This window comes from Zosterops lateralis (genome assembly GCF_965231275.1).
Source record: "Zosterops lateralis genome assembly, chromosome: 7".
In the NCBI taxonomy this organism is placed as follows: domain Eukaryota; kingdom Metazoa; phylum Chordata; class Aves; order Passeriformes; family Zosteropidae; genus Zosterops; species Zosterops lateralis.
Genome location: NC_139767.1, coordinates 10641729 through 10663543, shown reverse-complemented (window position 1 = coordinate 10663543; position 21815 = coordinate 10641729). Strand labels below are relative to the sequence as shown.

The 21815-nt window shown below is 41.5% G+C and overlaps 1 protein-coding gene across 8 annotated transcripts in view; it reads right to left on the bottom strand.

Moving 5' to 3' along the window:
* Positions 1 to 21815, bottom strand: part of PLCL1 (phospholipase C like 1 (inactive)) — a 187170-nt gene that overhangs the window by 65657 nt on the left and 99698 nt on the right. The window contains exon 1 of one of the 8 annotated variants that reach the window (XM_083864863.1): positions 15358 to 15459. The exons of 5 other annotated variants lie outside the window; for them this stretch is intronic. In XM_083864863.1, coding sequence (XP_083720989.1) covers positions 15358 to 15444 — 87 coding nt within the window. In that variant the 5' untranslated portion in view covers positions 15445 to 15459. Of the gene's footprint in view, positions 1 to 13349; positions 13395 to 14951; positions 15012 to 15357; positions 15460 to 21815 lie in introns of those variants that run through there. 2 more of the 8 variants (XM_083864865.1, XM_083864866.1) reach the window with 2 other exon arrangements.

Sequence of the window (21815 nt, the reverse complement as noted above, 5' to 3'; positions counted from 1 at the left end):
CTCCTCTCTGCTTACTCTCCCAGCAGTGGACCATTCCTATGGGATGAATGTGCTTCCTGCTGTGGCAGCAACACAGACCCAGAAGTTGCAATGCAAATATAAGTAAGCCATTACAAAAATAATTTTTAAAGCATTTAGTTGTCACACAACTAAGTTATTTCCATGGCATTAGAAAGTCCCTCCAGACTGACTGGTCTGGGATGGTCCATCAGATGGGGATGTAGTCTCTGCTCCTTGCAAATGTGACTTTAACTGATGACGGATCACAAGACAAGCATTAGTGATATGCCATGTTAAACACCACCAGTAATGCCACAAGGAAACCAGAATACACAGCTAAGGTATGCAAACAACAGATGGATATTCTGCCACAGTAATACTGCTTTCCTCCAAGGACAGCCATGACCTACCCTCAAGCTCTGGGGATGGCCATATACCATGTCAGCATTCCCACCTTCCCCAAAAAAGGCAAATCAAGCTCCCCAAGGCTCAATATCCCTTAAACATATCCATCAGAAGAGATAAAAGAGAAAAAAACAGTTAATGAATGTACATGAAGTCCACACGTTCTTTTCCATAAAATTTGCAGAGAACCACCCAACTGAAGTCTGTACCAACAAAAAGCACTTGGCCATCTAGTGAAGGGAATTCACTGACCAAGTCTCAGGTATGGACCTGCACAAACATTTTTAAAAGATGAAGGTCTACAAAGGAATATATACACATACTTTCACCTCCATGTGCCTAACACCTATGTAGTGCTTCATTCCAGGTAACTAATTACAGCAGGACAAACACCAACACCCTAGGTTACTGACTGCTTAATAAATCAAAGTTTTGTGGGTGTTAGCTGGCATTTCTTGGAAAATGCAATGTACTCCTGAAAAATAGTGTTACAGAATTATCTTCAAAAGCATTCAGTTTGTTCTTCCAAGATGACTGACAGGTTAATACCTCTAATGCACTGGAAATACATGCTGCATAGTCCCCAAGAACCCCTGCTCCCATTAGCACAGGCTGAGGTTTCTGTTACCACACCAAGAGTCTCAAGAGAAGAGCAAGATAAAGAATCTACATTCTCCTATCTACAGCATCTCTACTGTAACTGCTGCTTACCACACCTGGCACAGCGCCCCAACATTCTTACACCTGGGGTAGCATTTACGGTAAGTTCTTTACAAATCTGAACTTTGCTCCCTGTATAGGAACTTTAATCTCTCAATCTGATTCAGGCTTCTACTAATTGACAGTTAAGTACAACATCTGAGGCTTAAGGTCCGATTATTAAAAGCTATTTCAAAATTGTGTATAACAGAAAGCATCAGCTTTTAACAGGAGCCTATGTGAACAAATAAAAAGACAAAAGAGCCTTTCTTACCTGGCAAGTGACTATTCACATTTTACTTAGTCTGTTAAGCATATGCTGCTGTTTTGAAATTTAAGATCAATACAATTTGCAGACAAACAGATTTTTATAAAAAACAGTTCCTGTCAAGCTGTACAGGTGTGCCAATATATTTGGGCTCACCTCACAATAATAATGGTCTGCTTCACACTAAGCTCTGCCTAACACCATGGTCTTCTGGCATGCACTTAATTCAGCTGCACCTTCTGGAAAGAGCCACGGCATTTTTAATATACTTTATATGCTTCAGACTCACTGAAACCAGCCATAGCACCTCCCAAATGGTGCATCTTTCAGGACTCCATTCCTGTGAGAGTCAAAAGCTTTGGCTTAAGCTCCCTCTGCCCCCATGCTGGCCTGGAGATACTGCAGTGCTCTCACAGCCACACAACATCCTGGGTACAAGAAGGTCACTTTAATTAGTGGATGACACTGAAATGATTTCAGAAATGGAGAAGCCTTGCTCTCTCATTTTCTATTTAATAGCCTGTCCCCGAGTCTCTAATTATATATATTCACACCTCCACATAGAATTTAATGGGAGTAAAAAGAGATTGTTCATCTGAAGGCAACACATTTTTCTCCAAAATGTGGAAAGTTGAGTAAAATGTCACAAGGAAAGAAATTCCAGGTGACTTTAGATTAAAAATAAGTCTTTGCATGTACCTTGAAATGAAAGGTTTCTTTCTATTAAAAAGTACATATACTTTTAAGAATTTGGGATTAAAAATGCATCAAGAAAATGTTCTGTCTCTAAGCTGGTGCAAATCTGCATGGTTCTGCTGATTTCAACAGACTGGAGTAAAACAAAAATATTTTTAAGTGGAAAAAAATCAGTTAAAAATATGTGTTCAAGTCCTTTATTTCAAAGTTGGGGGAGAATTACTCTTCTCACACCTATCTCTCAGGAGTTTTTCTAAAAAGGCAAAAAAACAAAACCAAACCAAGGCATAAGGGCAGCACCAGCTTCAGAAAGCCAAAGACAGCCAAATTTCATCAGAACTGTCTGTTTTGCCTCTATCAAAATAAAATCTATCACTCATTCTAACAAATAATTCTGGTCAGGTTACTTACTGATGTTTCTACAACTCAGGACAAATTTATTTTTTCATCTAGAAACATTCAGGGGATGGGACACTCAATAGTTGTGTCAATGTGCTAGCCCTCTAGCACATCTACTTCTGTAATGAGTTCAGCAGTATTTTGAGTCCTGCTTACAAGCTGTATTCCCACAAACCTCCATTTCTAGGCAATCTGCTAAAGAGATCATTTCAACCAGTTACAGAAACCAAAAGTTCACTTTCTGAACACTTTTATAATTGGACAGTTTATGCACCTCTGCCATCGCGGAGGGAACACAAGACTCAGCAAGACAACATCAAGCAAAACAGGAAGTTTTCTTTACCACAAACGAGTTTCTGACATAGGCTGTCGAAGAAGAGGGTACAAAGTAGGAAGACTTCACTGACAAATTTGATTACTAGGACTTCACTGAAAGAGATAAGAAAACTAAGGCTCCAACATCAAGCACAAGCGTGCTACCTCAAGCTCCACCTGCGACTGGGGAAAGAAGGCCTGAGGGCACTCAGTGAACCAGTGCTCATGGCAGGAGCATTGCCCATTCCATTTCTCCTACTGCCAGGGCAGCACTCACTCTCAGACAGGAGCCACCAGCTCCCCACCATGACCCTGCAGCTTCCCACAGGCCATTCCCCACCCAAGGGTCTACTTTGGTTTGTAGGACCATAACCTGCTTTTTCCTCAGACAAATGCTCTGGACTGTGTCCAGCCCACTGCGTTTCCTTGGAAAAGGCCACCACAGCCTTGTGAGAAGAAGAGTGGTCTCAGCCCACAGCTGAGAGCTGTAGGTCCCAGACACCTGCACAGGGTGTATTACAAAACACTCACCCCCAGCCACTGGGACATTCAGGTGCGATGCATCAACTTTGCAAGTACTTGTTTGCTGATTCTTTGGTCAGGTTTTTTGTTGCAACAGCAGGTTCTGTAGGCCCAGCTTCTCTCAAAAACTCTTCTAAAAAGAACATGTCTACCACTGAAAGCTGAAAAACAACTGCAGTTACTGTGACTGTCAGGCTATTCAAGTGAATGCATGTTGTAGATGGGACATCCTGAACTCTGCAAGCCAGAAATACATTTCCAGTGCTTTTAGTTTATTTAAAGAAGGTCAACTGCAGTTCTGTAAACAGAATATACCTCCAGCACCAAAGGTCTGAAGTCACAAACTGAACTGGAATATCCATCTCCTTATTGCAAATCCCTTAGTAATCTCAAGAACAGGAAATGAAACAAAAGCCCACAAATAAATTGTATTTCATTCGCTGATCAAAATACCGGACGTTTCTTCCCAGAACCTCTGACCCTTCCTCAATATCTCATGGAAAATAAAGATATGAGGGTTTTCTGCTTAGGATCATATTTTCCTCTCTTATGTGTATCTTCAGCCCTCATGTCAAAGAAACCTTAGGAAGCCAGAAAGAGAAGAAACCACAGTTCCCTCCAGAGCTCAGCTCACTCACATTGCTCCTCCAGCTGCATTTTGTGATCCCTTCTCCCACTCTCTCAGCAGGGAAGCACCATGTCCTGACCCTGGGGCTTCCACTCAGCAGGATGCTGCTGTTTCCCTTCCTCTTGTGATGCTGGCTCAGCAGGATGAAGGCAAAGGTCACCCAGACACCTGTATCTTCTACCCTGTTCATGTCCTGCCACTGCACACCCATGTGGCAGACATCAGAGATACCACATCAACCAGAACCTTCTCTGTCCAAGTAGTGTAAACTGTTAGAATTATTTCACCTAATTCTTGTCATCTACACTGCAAAATGTCACCATACTATCAATCCATAGGATTATTTTGCAAATGCTCCGTGATTAAAGTGAACTAGCCTCCTTCTTTACTTCAGTTGACCTTATTTTAGACTTTGTCCTTCCTGCTCCTCTGGGATGTTCTCCCTCTCTTTTAGTTTTTACAGCAAACAACAACCACCTAGTGCTTTCTCTGTGTCAGAACAGTCTCTCTGCATGTTATTAATGCTGCAGGTTCCTTCTGGCAAGTGCCTTCCAGGACATGTCTGAAAAAGTGAGAGACAAAAGCTCTTTTTTGTGCTAAGAGGGCTGGCATCTACTCTTCACGCCACCACTTGCTCACAGCTACACTTCACAGATTCAGCTCTCTTGCTCTCTTCTTCCTTCTCACCATTGCTGACTGAGACACATTCCTCTACTTAAATTCTGCTTGAGCTCAAGTTGTGAAGCATTAAAACATTGTTAATTTCCCAGGAAATGAAGATTTAGGCAGACTGTTCTCACTTTTCCAAATCACAAGCACACACAGAGCCTTCCCTGCTCAGTACATCATTAGTATTTCTTTCCAAGAATTTCACTGCTTGCCAAATATACTATTTTCAGGAAAATGTGCTTGGCGTAAAATCTTGCATGGAGGTGTTCATTAGCCAAATGCCACTCATTTTGCATAGTCTTTTTTTTTCTAGTTTGGATCCTTAGGAACATCCTGGGAGGCTAACGGATGGAAAGATTTGTGTAAAATGAGCCACGCATTTGCTGTGAAATATAGACAAATGGGCATAAGCACCAGCTGCCAGGGGTGGATGCAGGCAAACATGGACATGGCAGCACATGGAAAAAACAGGAGGGAAGTGCAACTCTGAGCAAAAAGTGTCTCCAGGAACATCAAACAATGTCTTTCCAGTCACACCCTCCAATAGGGATGGGACCTCCTGGACAGCTACAACTTGTATCTTCGGCAGATGAGGAGAAAACAGTCAATTACTGGGCTGCTTCTGAAACAAATTAACCCACAGGCACAGGAAAAGAAGATGACTTGAAGAAGCCTTTTCTGCCATGCTCATTCATGTGACCTTCTGACAGGAAATCAAACTCTCAACCTCATCCATTTAAAAATAGGAAGGAATTAACCCCATGTTTCAGTTAAAAAGAAAACCACAGTGTTGACCACAAAGACTTGCCTGACTCTGCTTCTGCAGAACTTTTATGTAGGTAAGTTCTCGTTACGCAGAATATTGCAGTTTTGGGGGTAAAAAACAACCCCAAACAAAACAAACATCAAGATTAGTTGGGTTTTGCTTTGGTTTTACACAAATGCAGGGTGAAAAGTTAACATAGACATTTTCACATTTGGAAAGCCAAAACCATACATCTTAATCCATGTTATATCCCCATATTAAAACCACAGACTAGAGCTGGTGCTGCAGATACTTGAAGTCTTAAAAATTCAGTTCACTTATTTAAATGTTCATTTTCTAACCCTTTTAAAGTTGTTTACCAAGCTCAATGACACTTGAGAATTTGTTTTAAAAACTGCTTGTTTCAGCCAGGATTAGATTTGACTTCAGAATCTGCTGACATACCTAAGACTGCAGAACAATTCAAAATTTGTGCATCCTATGGCCAATCTATCCACAAACCTGGAATTATGACACTCTAATGTAAAACATTTCTTCTAATTTATAAGCCTTATCTGAGATAACATGGTGACTGATGCTAGAGTAAAGAAGTTCCTCCAAATTTCATTTGAGGTTAAATATCTGATTTTCAGCAAACGCAAAAGGAGGGGAAAAAGTGTTCTGGTTGGAACATGAAGCTGACATTTCTGAAATGCCAGAGGACTGGTTTCTAATTTTTGCCAGAGGAAAGGCTACCAATATGTCTTTGCTTCTTTCAGCATTCCTAAATTTTTCCTGTCATCATTTTGAAATAGTGGGAGTCATCCCTCACAGTACGGCAACCCCCAAGCCTCTCTGATACCAAAACTGACAGCTACATAGCAGAAGCTGTGAAAATTGTTTTCCCTCTGTCAGGTTAAAAGCAAAGCATAGACATCTTAAAATACAGCAAAAATCCAGAGATATGGAAAACAATTCTGAGTCTTGAAAAACACCTGAACCAAACCTTTGAGTACAGCCAACAAATATGCTAGTTCAGATACACTGAGCATGTAAGTGACTGAAAATTGGCTAACCTAGAAATCCTCTGAAAATGAATAGCTACTGTGCTTCATATTCACAGACAGCAGTGGCAAAAAGGCCACACAATTGCCTACAAACCATGACAAGCTGGATGCTATACCAAAGGCAAGGGAAGCCCTTAGTGGAGTTCAGAGAGTCAATGTGATCTATCTTTTCAGTTTACTCAGCTGACAAGCAATAAAGGCAAACTGTTCATCTCCTGCAGAAATTATGTGAAACTGCAGTGTACAAAAGCACTTGAGTTGGATTAAGAGTAACTAAAAGAAGCTGGCTGATTAGGAGTGAATTGCATTAGGCACTGAGGTGTTTAAACAAAGATTAAGAAAGAGTACATGTGTTTCAGCTGGGAGAACTGAAATAATTAAACATCACTAATCCCATTGTGTGGTGCAGCACAGAGAGCAGTGCTGGAACATCAGGCCACAAATGGAGACTGTACTAGGACCGTCTGGCACAGAATATGAGAGTTCCTTTCTGGGCAACACAATATAGCTTAATTTTTTTCCTGAATAAACAGATTAACAGATATTGTGTACAGGTTGAAGAAAATAATCTTCAGGGCACTTCCTTGGGCATTTTTCCATACACATTGGATGAAGTTAAAAACATAGGGTCTCAACAGGTTCCATTGGCTCATAATATTCCTTCCATTCCCTGTTACAGCACATAAGCACATCAGGTACCTAACACTGCACCTCCACTGCCCAACATCCACCCCAGCAGCACCCAAGGCCTACAGTGGTGGGAGGGAGGTGAAGGAGCAGCAGGGAGAGAAGTGAGGGCAGAACTGGAAACTGGAAGGAGAACCACAGTGACACCAGAGAGCCACTGAAGGGCTGCAATTAAAGGAGAGTGAGCACGAGGAAAAGACAACCAGCCCTAAGTGAATGAAAACACACAAGAATTTCCAAATTATCAAAAAGTGAACTGCAGGTGAAGGAACAATGCTGTGGAGGTTCCCCCCATAGCTCCATCTGAGGATGTCACTTGGGAAAGCCTGACACCTCTGTCAGTATACAAGATATGGAAAATATCAAAAGGTTGGAAAACAGCAGGGTTTTGTTGTTTGTTTTTTTTAAAAGCTCAAAATTTACAGTATTTCTATTAATTTTTCACACAAAAAAATTTTCTTTTGCTTTCACCTTCAATATGGAAGATGAGAAAAAAATAAATTTCAAAAAGAAGGAAGATTAAAAAAAAAAAAAAAAGAAATATCAGAGACAGCTAATGGAAATATGTCAGAGTTTTAAGCCCCTACCAGTGAAAGAAGAGCTGGAAAGACCCACGGATGGGATACAAACACCCTGCAGCCCAGATCCTTGGGGCAGATACAAGATGCATCCACCAGCTACTCCTCAAAGGGTATGAAGACAACACAAGTGGTCTAGACAATAAAAGCCCCTGTAAACTACAGCACTGCTCTATCAGCTGAGCCATGCAAAGAAGGTTCTTCAAAAGCCACTCAGGTCCTCCATCACCATGTCATTCCTCAGCTCCACACACAAGCTTTACTGTGTTACTGTTATTGAATGAACTGGCACAGCCCAACAATGGCCAAAGATGGCAGATACCTGAGTTGTCAGCAAATGTGTAACTGTAGCCCAGGTAGATCCCTGCTAATTGGAAGTGCTTACACTTAAGGAGCTTAACTTATGAAAATATCCAGAAGAGGTCTGTCCTATGACCCAAAGCACATCCCCAAAAGCCTCTTCCATAGGCACAGTGAAGCAACAGTATGTTTTCCAGCATGGCAGCTAAGCTGCTGCCCAGTCTGTTCTAATAGCATTATTACTCTGTTGACCAAAAATCCTTATGGCAACTCTTCACTACATAAGCTCTTTTTTTTTTTTTTTTTTTTTTTTTTTTTTCGGAGGGGGTGTGCAAACTTTAGAAATAAAGACCTTTTCCCTTTATCTACTTGGTATTTTAGTTGAACTGATGGGTTTGGTATTGTAATTCCTACATTCATTAATGCAGTCTACATTCAGAACTAAGACCTGCTCTGGAAGCCGTGGTTCCTGTACATCTAGGAGCTGTGTTTACCACAAGGAAGGTGGAAATAAGAAGAAATTCAAACCTTTCTGTATGTTTATTAAAACACCTAATGAGAAAATTGCTGCCTAGAGCAATTAATGGTAGCTTGTTCTTCCTGATGAAGACAGCAAAGCTCCTTTGTAAATACAGCAAATGCTATTTCAGCTACTCTGGCCCTGAATAAAAGAGCCAGCATATTGTTTATTCCCAAAGAAAAGTGATGGGATTTGTATGGTCTGCAAGTGCCTGAACATTGTACTTACTCCACTGAAGTGCAAAGCTGTACAGAACAGGGTCCTCTTCTCACTGAGAAAAGCTTTTAGCTTAACTGGGAGTTAATTAAAATCTGGCACCACTAAGCTGGTAGAACAGTCAAGAGGACCTATCATGTCCAGAGATTTAGGAGCAAAGATAAATCAATCTGGCTTGAAAAAGCTTGAGTGGATCACCACATTGTGCAATAGCACATATAGGAGATGTTTTCAGCCATGCTTTTCACCATGGCTTAAAAGCACAGTTATCAAATTCAGACACACTTACAGCCTGGCACCATTTTTATTGCTCTCAATTGCTTGAACCAACCAAACCTCAGAGACAACAGGAAAGTCATGCAGATTTCAATCATGGTTATTTCTGGAACTGCCAAATCCAGAAGGGAATATCCTCTCTTGCACATTTTTAATCAGCTTAGAAACAAAACACAGGAGTGTTTTTTTAACGTCTCATATCACTGAACAGTAACACCTTCATCCCAAAACAAGTGATGCTACAGGAAGCTGTTCACCAGGGTGATGGAAAGAAAATACTGCTAAGCTGCTCCTTACTCTATCAGTAGAGCCTGTAGCATCACATTTGGGCTCCAGCACACCAGGGCCCCAGGCAGACACACAACACACATTCACACCATGCCAGCATCCAGTCTTGAACAACCCACTCAATACTGCATGATGCGTCTTTGTAATTTATGGAACATAAACTTCATCTGTGAATGCCATTACTGCCATGCAAACCATTACAGGCAGTAAAACTGGAACCACTGAGCCCTAACCTGAACTTCAATCTGCTATTCTTTTTGTACAGAAACTTTTCTAGCAAAATCTATTATAACCAGTATGGTATAAACTGCCAAGTGACAGCAAAGGAGGCTCTGAGGAACATTCATATGGACCTGCTTTAAGAGAGACATCTATTTTACCATGCTGAGTTTAATACATTGCATATCACCTGTTACATCACGCAAGGGCAAGGCACTTTCCCATACTTGTAGCAGTAGAGTTAAATCATGCATTCAGAGCTAATTATGTGATGTGCTGTTTAAAGCATGTCATTATACATCTCAAATAAGGAGAATGCAAAAATGTAGCTCCCAGGCAAGTAGGAGTGACATAGAATGTGTGTGTAAGACAAACTTCCCCTAAAGGACTGTAATGCCCAAGACACCAGCTGTCTAAGTGCACCATCTGGACAGAACTCAGGTGTATGGCAGGGACAATGAAATCCTGATTGTTTTGGTCTCCCAGCTGAGGGTGAGGGATTTTGGCAGATGTGGCTGCCTGATCTCTCCAATTCCAGGTGCTCTCTTAAAGGAGGCATGACTGATCAACCGTCTTGCAAGGTAGCATGGCAGTTTTTCTCCTTTGGTTTTGACTATGCACATTTTCTGTAGTCTGGAGGAACTGCTAAGGTTTGAAAGCCATGGAAATCATGCAGCCCCAGACTTTCAGGGAAACTCTGGCACATATCAGGAACAATCATCAGTGACCGATTTGGTTCCCAGCCACCCTCCTGCTCCCCAGGGGCGGCAGCAGCATCCCCACACAGGCTCTGGAAGCAGCACGGGGAGTCTGCCTGGCAGCCCGCCGGCAGCCGCCACTCCTCTTCCACAAAAGGCTGGCAGGGCTGCAGGGAGCTCTGCTGGGAGGAGCCGGCAGGGAGGAACTGTTCTCTCCTAGTATAAATACAGCTGTTTCCACAGATGCATGCCTTTAAACTGCTCCGTTTCAGGCAGGAGTGCAAAATCTGACTGGTCTTGCACATGTGGCCTCTGTGGGTAACCAAGGTCAGAAACTTTGAGAAAAGCATTATATATATATATATATATATATATATATATATATATATATATATATATAATTATTATTATTATTTATATTATTATTTTATTTTTAAAGGTTTGGAAAGGTTTGTCAAGAAGTGACGGCAAAATCAGGCTTCATCTGTACATAAGAGTCATGACCGGCAAAGACTAATCATAGGATATCTGAGTTGGAAGGGATCCATGAGGATCATTGAAATCCAACTGCTAGATGAGAATAAAGAAACTTAGGAAAGCCCCCAGGAGCAAGCAGAATTGTGAAGCACAGGACTACCCTGTCATCAGCACTAGGGAATCCCTACCCCTTAGGAAAATAAAATTCTGGCAGATAATGCTGTCGTGGCTCCTGCTGATGGTTGCTCCTGTCAGGCTCCTCACAGCTCCATCCTAAGGCTCCCCAGTCAGCTCACAGCCAGTGCTGCTCCTCCCCTCCCAGAAGCAAGGGAAAGCTGTCCTGTGGCACAGTGAACCTGCACCCTCCCAACAGCCCAGCCTTGAGGTTTGTCCATCTGCAAGCCACTGCAGCTCCCCTTATTTACATTAGGACTAACACCAGGCTAAAAACTGAAGCAAGCTTCAGGATAACAACAAATAAATGGTGTCCTTCAGGGGGATGAAGTTGAACTCCAAAATTCATTTCATCCAAGATAACAACAGTAATTTAAAACAGTCCAAAGGATGTTGTACCTCCAAATCAGCCCTTTTAAAGTTATTTTTAAAAACCTGAAAATGTCTGCTTCTTTGTCACAATGGATATATAATGTACTTGATTAAAAAGCTGAGCCACCAACAGGACACCAGAACTGTTTGCTCTGGGTCCAAACAGTCACAGCCAGTGTGATTATAGATGCCCCAGAGGGTAACAGACACTGCACAGAGGTAAAACTGCCAGGCAGCAAAAGTAGCCAAGTTCCATTCATCACTGACAAAGTGTCCTGATGCTAAATCCTTCACATTTATCTTTTTCTGAGCTTTTCACTTTGCAGTTTATTACAAACAGAGCTTGGCTCCAGAACCTCAGTAACACTCCCCCCACACACACATAGAGAGGCACATTTTTCAAACTGTCATCCCAAGCTGTCCCACCACTCTCTTGATCTCCCACAGACATTACTCTGTATTTACATTATGTACATTAAGAACATTTTCAGTTATTCTTCCAGCCCAACAAATGAGCGTTCACAATAATTTGGACACTGGCACTGTCTGCCTGCAGCAGGCAGATGCTACTGTGCTCAGTAGAAGAGGAAGCTATTTTTATTTTAGCATGAGTGCAGTAAAAGCTTCTCAGAACAAGCAGACACAAGTGAAATTGTTGCTCTTTTTTTTTTTTTTTTTTTTTTTTTTTTTTTTTTTTTTTTTTTTTTTTTTTTTTTTTCTGCTCCCTGCCCCTTGCTCTTTGGGAGAACAGCACTACTCCCGTTCACAGCAGGGAGCCCTCATGGGGAGATGCAGTGCCAAAGGACAGCAAAGGACAGCTGCCTTTTGATGGTCCACACATGTTTATATGAAAAGCACATAATCCTTATTACATGTGGAAAGCCAGCCAGACTGTACGTGTTGTACATTTCAGTATTTTGAAAGCAGCATTTTTAAAGGATGTCAGGATCCTTTGCTTCTATTAAAATGTTAGCTATCCTACAGATCAGCTGCAATTATCTTATGACTCATCTTCCAGTGATGGTGTGAATTTTGAACAATTACATATTTTAACTAAGTAAGAAGATAAGAAACTTTTCATTTTACACAGAGCACTATCATTACAACAAAAGCTTAATAGGTTTTTTTTATCTTCGTTTCCTCCCCATCACATGGTTTGTACCACCCTTTTCCTTAGATCTTACACTAGATCATTAGGAGATACCCCTAATGGAGATACATCAGCAAGCACCTAATTCCCTTTGTTCTTCTATCCATGCCTCTCAGTACTCCTCTGCCTTTCCCACGCCCATTGGCGTACAGTTACACAGCCTGGCTCTCCCAGGATTTCACAGAAGAGACCACGGCTTAACATACAAAATCTCCTGTGGGTCCTTGTCAACCTCAAACAATGAATGCTCAGACCATCCTCTTCACCTGCTTGAGGTTTTCATGTCTGCAAAATGCTCAGCAACTGCTTATATCCAAAAGAGCTGCCCAGGAAAACATGTCAGAGTTTTAAGCCCCTACCAGTGAAAGAAGAGCTGGAAAGACCCACGGATGGGATACAAACAGCCCTGGGGCAGATACAAGATGCATCCACCAACTACTCCTCAAAGGGTATGAAGACAACACAAGTGGTCTAGACAATAAAAGCCCCTGTAAACTACAGCACTGCTCCATCAGCTGAGCCATGCAAAGAAGGTTCTTCAAAAGCCACTCAGGTCCTCCATCACCATGTCATTCCTCAGCTCCACATACAAGCTGAATTACTTATTACTGAATTACTATTATTGAACGAACTGGCACAGCCCAACAGCAGCCAAAGATGTTGTCAGCAAATGTGTAACTGTAGCCCAGGTAGATCTCTGTTAATTGGAAGTGCTTGCACCATTCATGATCGATATGCATGGCAAAATTGGACTCCAAGGTCCCTGACCTCAAGGAAAAGCTTCCTATTGATATTAGACAGATGAGGCCAGATTCCTCCTTAGGGTAACTCTGCACTGTGAACTGAGACTGAACTAGAGACAACCTTACTGTTATCATCCAATTATCTTTATTTTTAGCTACACTTCCCCCTATCCTCTTCCCAAAAGTTCATCTCCTTAGTACAGGAGAAGTCTGTGAGAGCTGAGAGAACATGAGGTACCTTATGACACATCTGTCTGTACATCTTCATGGTGATAAAGTCTTAAATGCTGGCTGTAATGCCAAAAAATTACCAGCGCAGTTCAGAAGAAAAGACATATCCCTGTGCCAGTGTTCAGAGGCTGATAGGATGCTGAAAGGTCTCACAATTTTCTTGCCATTCAAATGGAAGCCTCAGCTGTGCAAATTCAAAATCAGCAGACTGCAGCAACTACAGATAAGAGTCAATGTACCTTGGTTTCCAAGTCAGGGCTATTTAAATTCTAACTCAATAAACTACTTGTGCACTCAGCATTTTGAGATTCAGTGGGCTGCTCAATCTCCTAAAAGTTAGTGCTTCCCCAGAAATAGCCTCTAACTTACAGAGTAAAGGGGGAGAAAATCTGTTTGCTCAGCTCCATAGAGGCCAAAACCTTCCTGGTTTTGCCAGGAGAAGACTCTCCAATAAAGACAGTAAAACAAGCAACAAAAAAAAAAAAATCCCTTTTCAGGACTTCTTATGCCCTGGGGCAGAAGTCACCAGTGTGTAGAACAACCAACCCACTGCAAGGCATGTGTAAGTCCCCAGGGACTTAGGTGGTTCTGGTTCACTGTGGTTTCTGTACTCTGCTCAGAATCAGCAAAGCGCAAAAACCTCTTAAAAAATCACTACATCTTTATAAAGTCTTCTTCCAGGCTAAAATACAACCTAAGGCATTTTAATTGCTCTCTGAACAAATGCCACAGGACAAAGTCCAATGATCCTCAGCTAAAACTCCAACTGCAGATCACAGACACCTTCCATCAGTGACCACTGAACCTTACTGTTGGGCTCTGAAGAGACACTGCATATACTAAACACCTGGGCATTCACAATGCAAAGTATTTCTGCAGGCTGGAGCTTCAATGCATGTAGTAACAAGCTGTAAAAACATGTCAGCAGAATTTGAGCGGACGTTGCCAAGCGTCAAAATAGGATAGCATTTACACATTTGCAAATTTCACTTATGATGCAGCAGCACAAGGCAAACATACCACCATTAGCATTTCAAAAATAGTTTCTGTATGAAAGGAAGCTTTAAAAATAACTTTGCTTTCTCCTGGCATCCCTATGCTAATAGATTCTCCTTTTAATTAAAAAAGTCTCTTGTATGCATGATCATCTACTTAGGCAATTCCAGATCCTCTAGCAAAACAAATCAGAATGTGGTGCACTTTCCCCCAACAAACCTGGGAGGTTCTGTGCATAGGTTGGTGTCTCATCCTGCTCCAAATGTCCACGTTCCATTCACAGGTGACTTGCAGTGATCCCTCCAAGAAAACTCTTTCAAGTAAGCTACGTCTCATCACTGAGAAACATGATTAACTTCTCCTACAGATAAATCAACTGAGCCACAGACAAGTGGATTTGTTTATCCAAAGTCACCAGATTAATGCATACACTATCATTAGTATCATAGCAGACAGTAAAGTATTCAAGCAACAGGAATCAACATAAAATATTAGGTTTAAAAAAAAAAAAAAAAGTGAGATTTCTTCTGAAAGAGAAAGTACGTAAGAAACAAAAGTACCATATTGCATAACTGCAAAGGTGGTGAGTTACAGTTACACAGGCCTTTCTTACCCATAGGATGCTTTGTTGGGCAGTGCCAACATTCTTCCAGACCATTTTATGCACATGTTGCAAAACACACTGAACTGTTTCATCTACCTTTTAGTACATTGTTTTTCCACTTTGCTCTCATCACCTTCTGAAGTACCCAGTCCAGGTCTGGGGTTTGCAAACACTGGTAAGTAATCCAAGAGTTATCTACCTGGAAATCTCATTAGCTAAGACACAAAAAGCATTGCTTAAGTAAAGATGATTCACTTTGTTTCTATTAGCTGAAAGGACATGACAAACAGCTGAGCAGATCTAAAATTACACACTTAACATGAAACAACACTAAATCTGAGTACAGTACTGAAACAAAAACCATGAATAAGCAAGAATTCTGCAAGCAGGGTCCTTTGGAAAACAAGTTACTAACCTGTTTTTTAATCTGTTTCATCCAGTACAGCTTCAGTGGTAAATATACTCTGTCACTGTTTTCATCCAGGAATTTTATAGACTTCATCACTGCTTTTCCCTAATAGTCATTTGCTATAGATCAAAATATGCCATCTTACTAAATAGCCTTTTACTTCCCAGCTCAAAACAAGCAGACAGACAAAAGCACTGGTAGTAGCCACAGGTGGTGAGTGAAGAGACTACAAAATTTCAAAATATTTTGGAGCTGGTCATTTTACGAAATTTCTATGCGGAGAAGGTCATCCATCAGACTTTGACATCAGTTGTGGGAAGGAAGTATTTTTCTCTTACTATCTGAAGAAAGTATATTGACCAGCAGGAAAGGAAGGGGACTCTGCTGTAAAACCAGAATTGAGATTTCCCTTGGTGACAAGGCGCAGCCCTTCCAGGCTGTTCACCAATTAGCACTAAAAACATTGTGCATAGTTTTAGCTTTAAGGCTTCTCTTAACAATATATTTATGTACATGTTTAAACATTTTAAGAAGTGGGTCCAAATTAATAAAAACTGATTAAATTCCTTAACTTCAAAAGTGATGGGCACATTTAGGCCTTTTATTTCAAGACAGCCTCCCTGCCACACCCTGGGGGGTGCCCTGATTTTCATGAAGTACCACTCACCCTCCCTCCAGGAGATCTCTTCCTGCCATGACTCAGAAGAGCCAGCCACAACTGCAGGTCACTCTGGAGAGCTCAGGGTGAACTGTGCCAAACACTACATTGATCCAACACTCATCTTCAAATCCTGGCCAGCTCGTTTTCTTCTCCAGTGTCTGTTCCAGAGCAGGGAGGCTGAATCTCTGTAGCGTGTCACACATATACCTTGTGCTCCAGAGTGTGGCATTTAGAGTGGTCTCTGCTTTTGCTGGAGCACTGACACTAAATCCTCAGTGTTCAAAAGAAAATATTCTGTTTCCAGGCCGCAGCCTTTTATGGCCAATACCCTTGTAGGAAAACCATGCCCTGGCACAGCACATCTCCAGGTGGCGCAACTCCAGCCCAAAGAGCACTCACCCTGCCAAGAGTGTAAGCTCCGAAAGGAATTGGCTGCATAAGTTTGAAACCCTAAGGCTTTATGCTAAATCAACTGGTTAAGAAAACAAAACAAAACAAAAACAAAATAAAAGAAAAAAAAAAAAAAAAAAAAAAAAAAAAACCACAAAAAACACCTAAAAAAAACATAGTGCAAGCAGGAAGACATGAGCTTTAGTCAAATCACATGGGCAGACTGTACAAACACAGAGAGATAAGGAAAACCTATGTTTTATGTACAGTAGGGAAGTAGGTCTGGGTAGTGGCACCATAAACAGTGCTGGGTGAAGATACAGTGTACAGCTCAAAACAAGTAGAGCAGATGTACCAGTTCAGGTAATGGAGAAAGCTATTCCAGGAGCTAGACAACTTTATTTTTTTCTTGGAAAGTATAGCTCCATTCCAGCTAAACTTTTTTTTTCCTTTAGACAGATTTGCCAGTCAAAAAATATCCAAACTAAAACTAAACTAAACACATGCCACCAACAACTGCAATACAGCAAATCAATACTGTCTAGGTTTGTACATCTATATCTTACATAACCAGACTCATGTAGTCAAACTCACATAAGAAATACATCGGTACATATTGCCAGTTTTCTATTTCACTCCTAATCTAGGAGCAAGGCAATTAATTTCAGCGGCCTGTAGTACTCTCAACTCCAAAGCTGCTCTAGGCTCTCCCCAGGCTCAACAGCTGGTGGTGCCTGCAAAAGTGGTCACACTGTAGAGGCAGAAGGTGCAGTTCCATGTGTGGTTTAAATCATGTCCAAACCCAAACTCCTCCTGCAGAGTGTGTTCTAAACTCCAAAGCAAACATTTCCACACATTCACTGTCTTGTGTTAGCAGTGCAATCCTAAAATCACACAGTAATGCAGGAAACTGATCTAGGTGTGTGCTAAAATATATATAATTATGGATAGTGTGTACCTGTACCTCAGAGTCAGCAACATCCCTGAAGGAATATCAGATGATACTTTACCCCCAAAAATGCACAGAATTTTTCTAGAAGTTTCAGAACTCGTTCATCTTTATTTATCTTCCTACATACTCACAAAACATCTTGTCAGTATTTATTAACAGATTAGACAGCCTTTCCCTAAAACTACCAAATATTGTTATTGTCATTTTTTAGAAATTAGCAGTGAGGCATATAAAAGCAGTTCTGCATAGCACAGTGAGCTGTGGCTCTCATTTCAGCAGAGCCAGTAGAAAAAGTGCAGGGGGAAGGACTTACACTATGACACAGAATATGTGTAACACTATACAATACGTAAGTCCCACTGCATAACTATTACATAATAATATATTAGATATTGTTACAAAATGTTATATAGAAATATTACATAATTGGTACCCTCAACCACACCCCACCACAGGCTAGGGAAGAAAGTGAGAAAGACAAGGAGAATTTATATGGAAAATACTCTCCATAAAGAAAAATTCTACTCTGAATTATATAAAAGATTGATCTCTTTCCTCCTCTCTCTCCTGTCCAAGGACTGGCCATGTTGGTTAGGTCAACCACCATCCACCCAAAAGACACACAGGCAGCCCAAGAGAAGCCTTGGAGTCTGCAGTGCTGAGCCCTGCCAGGCTGGCAGCTTTTCAGAGGACCTGCTGCTTTTAGCCACAGGTCCTGGGAACTGTGCCTGAAGCACCAGCCCAAACAGGGGGCTGAAATCTTGGCTGGTGCCTTGCACATCAACGTGCCCCTGTTCAGGGAGCCACGGCTTCAACCCTTCTCCACCACAGCAGCCTCTCCCCTGGATGGATGACCAGTACAATCCGCTGCCCTCAAAAGCCCCCAGCCAAGCTGCCAGACAGAGCACAAGCTGCCTCTCTTGGGCATCAAGGGGCAAAGAGGCTTCTTGGACTCCTCCACCTTCTAATGCACTGCACCAAGAGACAGCCCAGTACAACAGATGAGGTTCAATGTGAGGATTACAGCTCTGCTTTCATGTCTGATCTTTAAAGGTCCCCAGACAACACCGTAGCAGTGCTGAATTGAGCCTCATAAATGTAACTGCTGAACGCATTTTATGGGCATAATTCCCAGGGTCTGTGAAAACAATGTGTTCTGTCTCAATAGCATCTAAACGAAACAGGCTCTTTAACCACCCAACAAAGGCCTGTTTGATGTGCCACATTCCAGGAAGCACAGCTCAGTATGATTTTATCTGTGCGTTGTCAGGCCCCTTGTGCCTTTTGTTGAAAAACTAATACAGCTCCACAATAGGGGAGAAAATATTCCTCTCAGAGCATGCAGCCAGAACAAAAATAAATGTTAATATTAAAAAAAGAACCACCAAACCAACTTTCTCTGGTGTCACACTGTTTTCTTCCTTCAATGGTCAAATGCTCATCTCCTACATGAGGACCTTTTCTCAGGCCACCTGTAGTGACCAAAAAATTTGTACTAGCCCAGCCAGTAAGACAAAAACATAAATGTGTTTTGTTTACATGCATCCTCTTCAACCTCCAGTATCTGTGCATCACCTAGTTTGCCTATAAGTCATTAGTCACGACTATCATCTCACTTAAGTCAATGGGAGGCCTCACAAGAGAGAAGAATGCTTGCTTTCCCCTGAGGGCAGGATGCTTGTTCAGCATAAACTTCATTTTTTATATCCATGTAGGCAAATAGGCTATGTCCTTCTCTAGTGACAGTGCATATCCACAAGGGAAAAGTCAATACCAAAGAAAAATAAGTCCTACCCAACCTCTCAAGCACTCAGAATGATCACAACACAATGGCTGAAATAGGTGAACCAAGAACTTGCTATGCTTTCTTTGACAGTTGTGAACATGGCAGACTTATAGGGGAGCATTAGGTGGTGACACTATTCTAGTACTAGTATTCTAGTACCTAGACTATTCTAGGTCCCCTGGTCATATTTTAAGTATCTACCACTAAGAGGCTTCCTGGGCCAGGAACATTTTTAATGACTCCCAAGCAATTTTTTCATTATGATTTTGCTTTTTTGAAACCAGCTCTGCTTTTAACATTCCCACCAAAATATGTCTGACATAGCAGTTAAGCTTAGATATTTCTTGCATGAAAAGAAGTATACTCTTTGGGCCTGAAAGTGCCACCTGACAGTTTCACTTGAGGTATCTTCACTTTATTATGAGCAAAAACAAGCATTTGTTTCCAGTCTATTTTATTCATACTGCTCCAAGTCTGTATCTCCTTTCTGTAGTCTTTTTCTGGGATGGAGAACCTTCACCTTGAAAGTCTGTAGTCATTTAGAAGACAACCCATACCTGGGACCATTCCTGTCACCCCTCACTGTGCCCTTCCAGTACCATTTAGACTAGTCCAGTGTGGCTGAGATGGGCAGCTCTGCTCAGAGTCACTGCTTCAGTAGATTTTAAAGCACGGTGAGAGCTGACAACTCATTTAATATATCTCAAAGCAACATTTAGCAAGTGCCTTGGGGTTATTACTAATAGCTGAAGGCAATCAGCATCCACCAGCATCTGGCCACATTCTCTACCGATCTAAAGCTCCAGCTCAATTAATAAAGACACACCCCTGACAGCCTGGCTTGTTCTTTTAATGATTTCATAGAAGAGTATTGACTAAAGCTTCATTCCTGCAGTGTGCATGCAGAGCATTTGCACATCTCGGCACTTTGGTGCCCAATGCAGGTGTCACAAGAAAGTGAAATTATCCTTTTCATTTGCTCTCCTTTTTTTCTTTTTTTTTTTTTTTTTTTTCTTAATTTTAATTTTCATGTCTGTACTGAGTCCAGGAGTGGAAAATTTAATTTGCCACTGAGCTGCAACTGCATCCATGGCAGCCCAGCAGCCTGCAGGGCTTTGCAGTGTTAAACATGATGAAGCCCCATTGCTGTTGCTGGTGGCATCCAGCTGCCAAAGCAGGCAGGCAGGATGGAGGACTCTGCCAAACATCTCCCCACTGCCCTCCTGACTGGCACATGGAGCTGCTCTGGAGCAGATGCTGACATGGCCCCTTCACAAATGTCCCCAGCAAATGAGGAGAGCAGATTTACAAAAAAAAAAACAAACCCAAAAACATCCAAGACAGTTGTGACCATTTTGTTCCAGGGCAGCAAGCTGAAAATCTCTCACATAAGAAAGGGAGAAAATGGGAAGAGGGAAAGTGTTGAATTAAAGCTGGCACAAAAGGATGCTGCTCTTCCAAGAAGCTGAGTACAGCTATCAGGGCCTTAGAAAAGGCCATTTTAAAGAGAAACTCTTTTTAAACACCTTTCCCAAAGTTTGTGCACAAAAAGCTGTTTAACCCATGGGCACTGAATCTGTTGAGCTAAATAACAGTATAACGATTCTGCACTCTCACATATCTATTTTATTCACAAAACATATACACATTAGTCAGCATGCCTTTGGAGCCATGGTGGGGTTGTGAAGCAATCCTGACCTCATCAGACACCACTGCACTGCCAACCATTAACTTCTGCCCACTGTGAGACCCCATTGCCTGTGCTGCTGCAGCCTGTGCAATTCAGTGGCTGCTCTGAGAAGGGAGTAGAAATGGAGCAATCTGCACATTAGAGCTGACTTTCACGGTTCTCTACATTATTTCATTTCTCTGTGGTAGAGATGTGATCCCTTTTTGAGCTCAGCACCTCTCTCCCTGCATTTCAGGTTGCCCTTCAGGCTTCATTTGCTGGATTGCTTAGAGCAGATTTTTTTATAATAGCTCAAGCTAGGCTTAGTTATCATAGCTAAAACAGGCTTGTTTAATATTACCATTTAACAAATATGTAATTTCTTACCTTATTTGCGTTAAGTGGAGCTCTTAGTTCCTTGATGTATTTGGCTGAATGAAAGTAAAAGTGATTTACATCATTCTGTAAGCTGATGCCCTCACTACTTGCTTGCCCTTCCATGTGCAAACTCTACCAACAAAACCTTCACTGTCGTCAATAGCTACGGGAAAACACGAACAGGCCTCATTGTTCGTATGTACATGCTAAATTCATTTCAAAAACCTCAAGTTTTAAATCCACTTAGCAGGTTAATTTAATATGATATGAGGTCTCTGGATTTTGCTTTTAATCAAAAAGACACATATGAATAGCTCAAATGATTGTGAGAAATCCAAGCGTATTATATAAAGGCTGGTTTTTTATCATGAAAGCACATAACCCTATCAAAAGAAAAAAAAAAAGAATTGACAAATCTACCAGTGGTTAAACCATAGTAAGAAGGAATTATATTTTTAGCCTTTAATACTTTGGAGTATTAAATTAATACAGAGTCCCAAAAAAGCTTGCCCCTTTCAGCCTGTAGCTAGTATTAAGCCAGCCTGACCTGTGCTCAAGGGTTATGCTTTTCAGCCGTTTTTCAACACCAGAAGGGCCTAAGAGTCCCACAGGCCTTTGGAATCTTCCA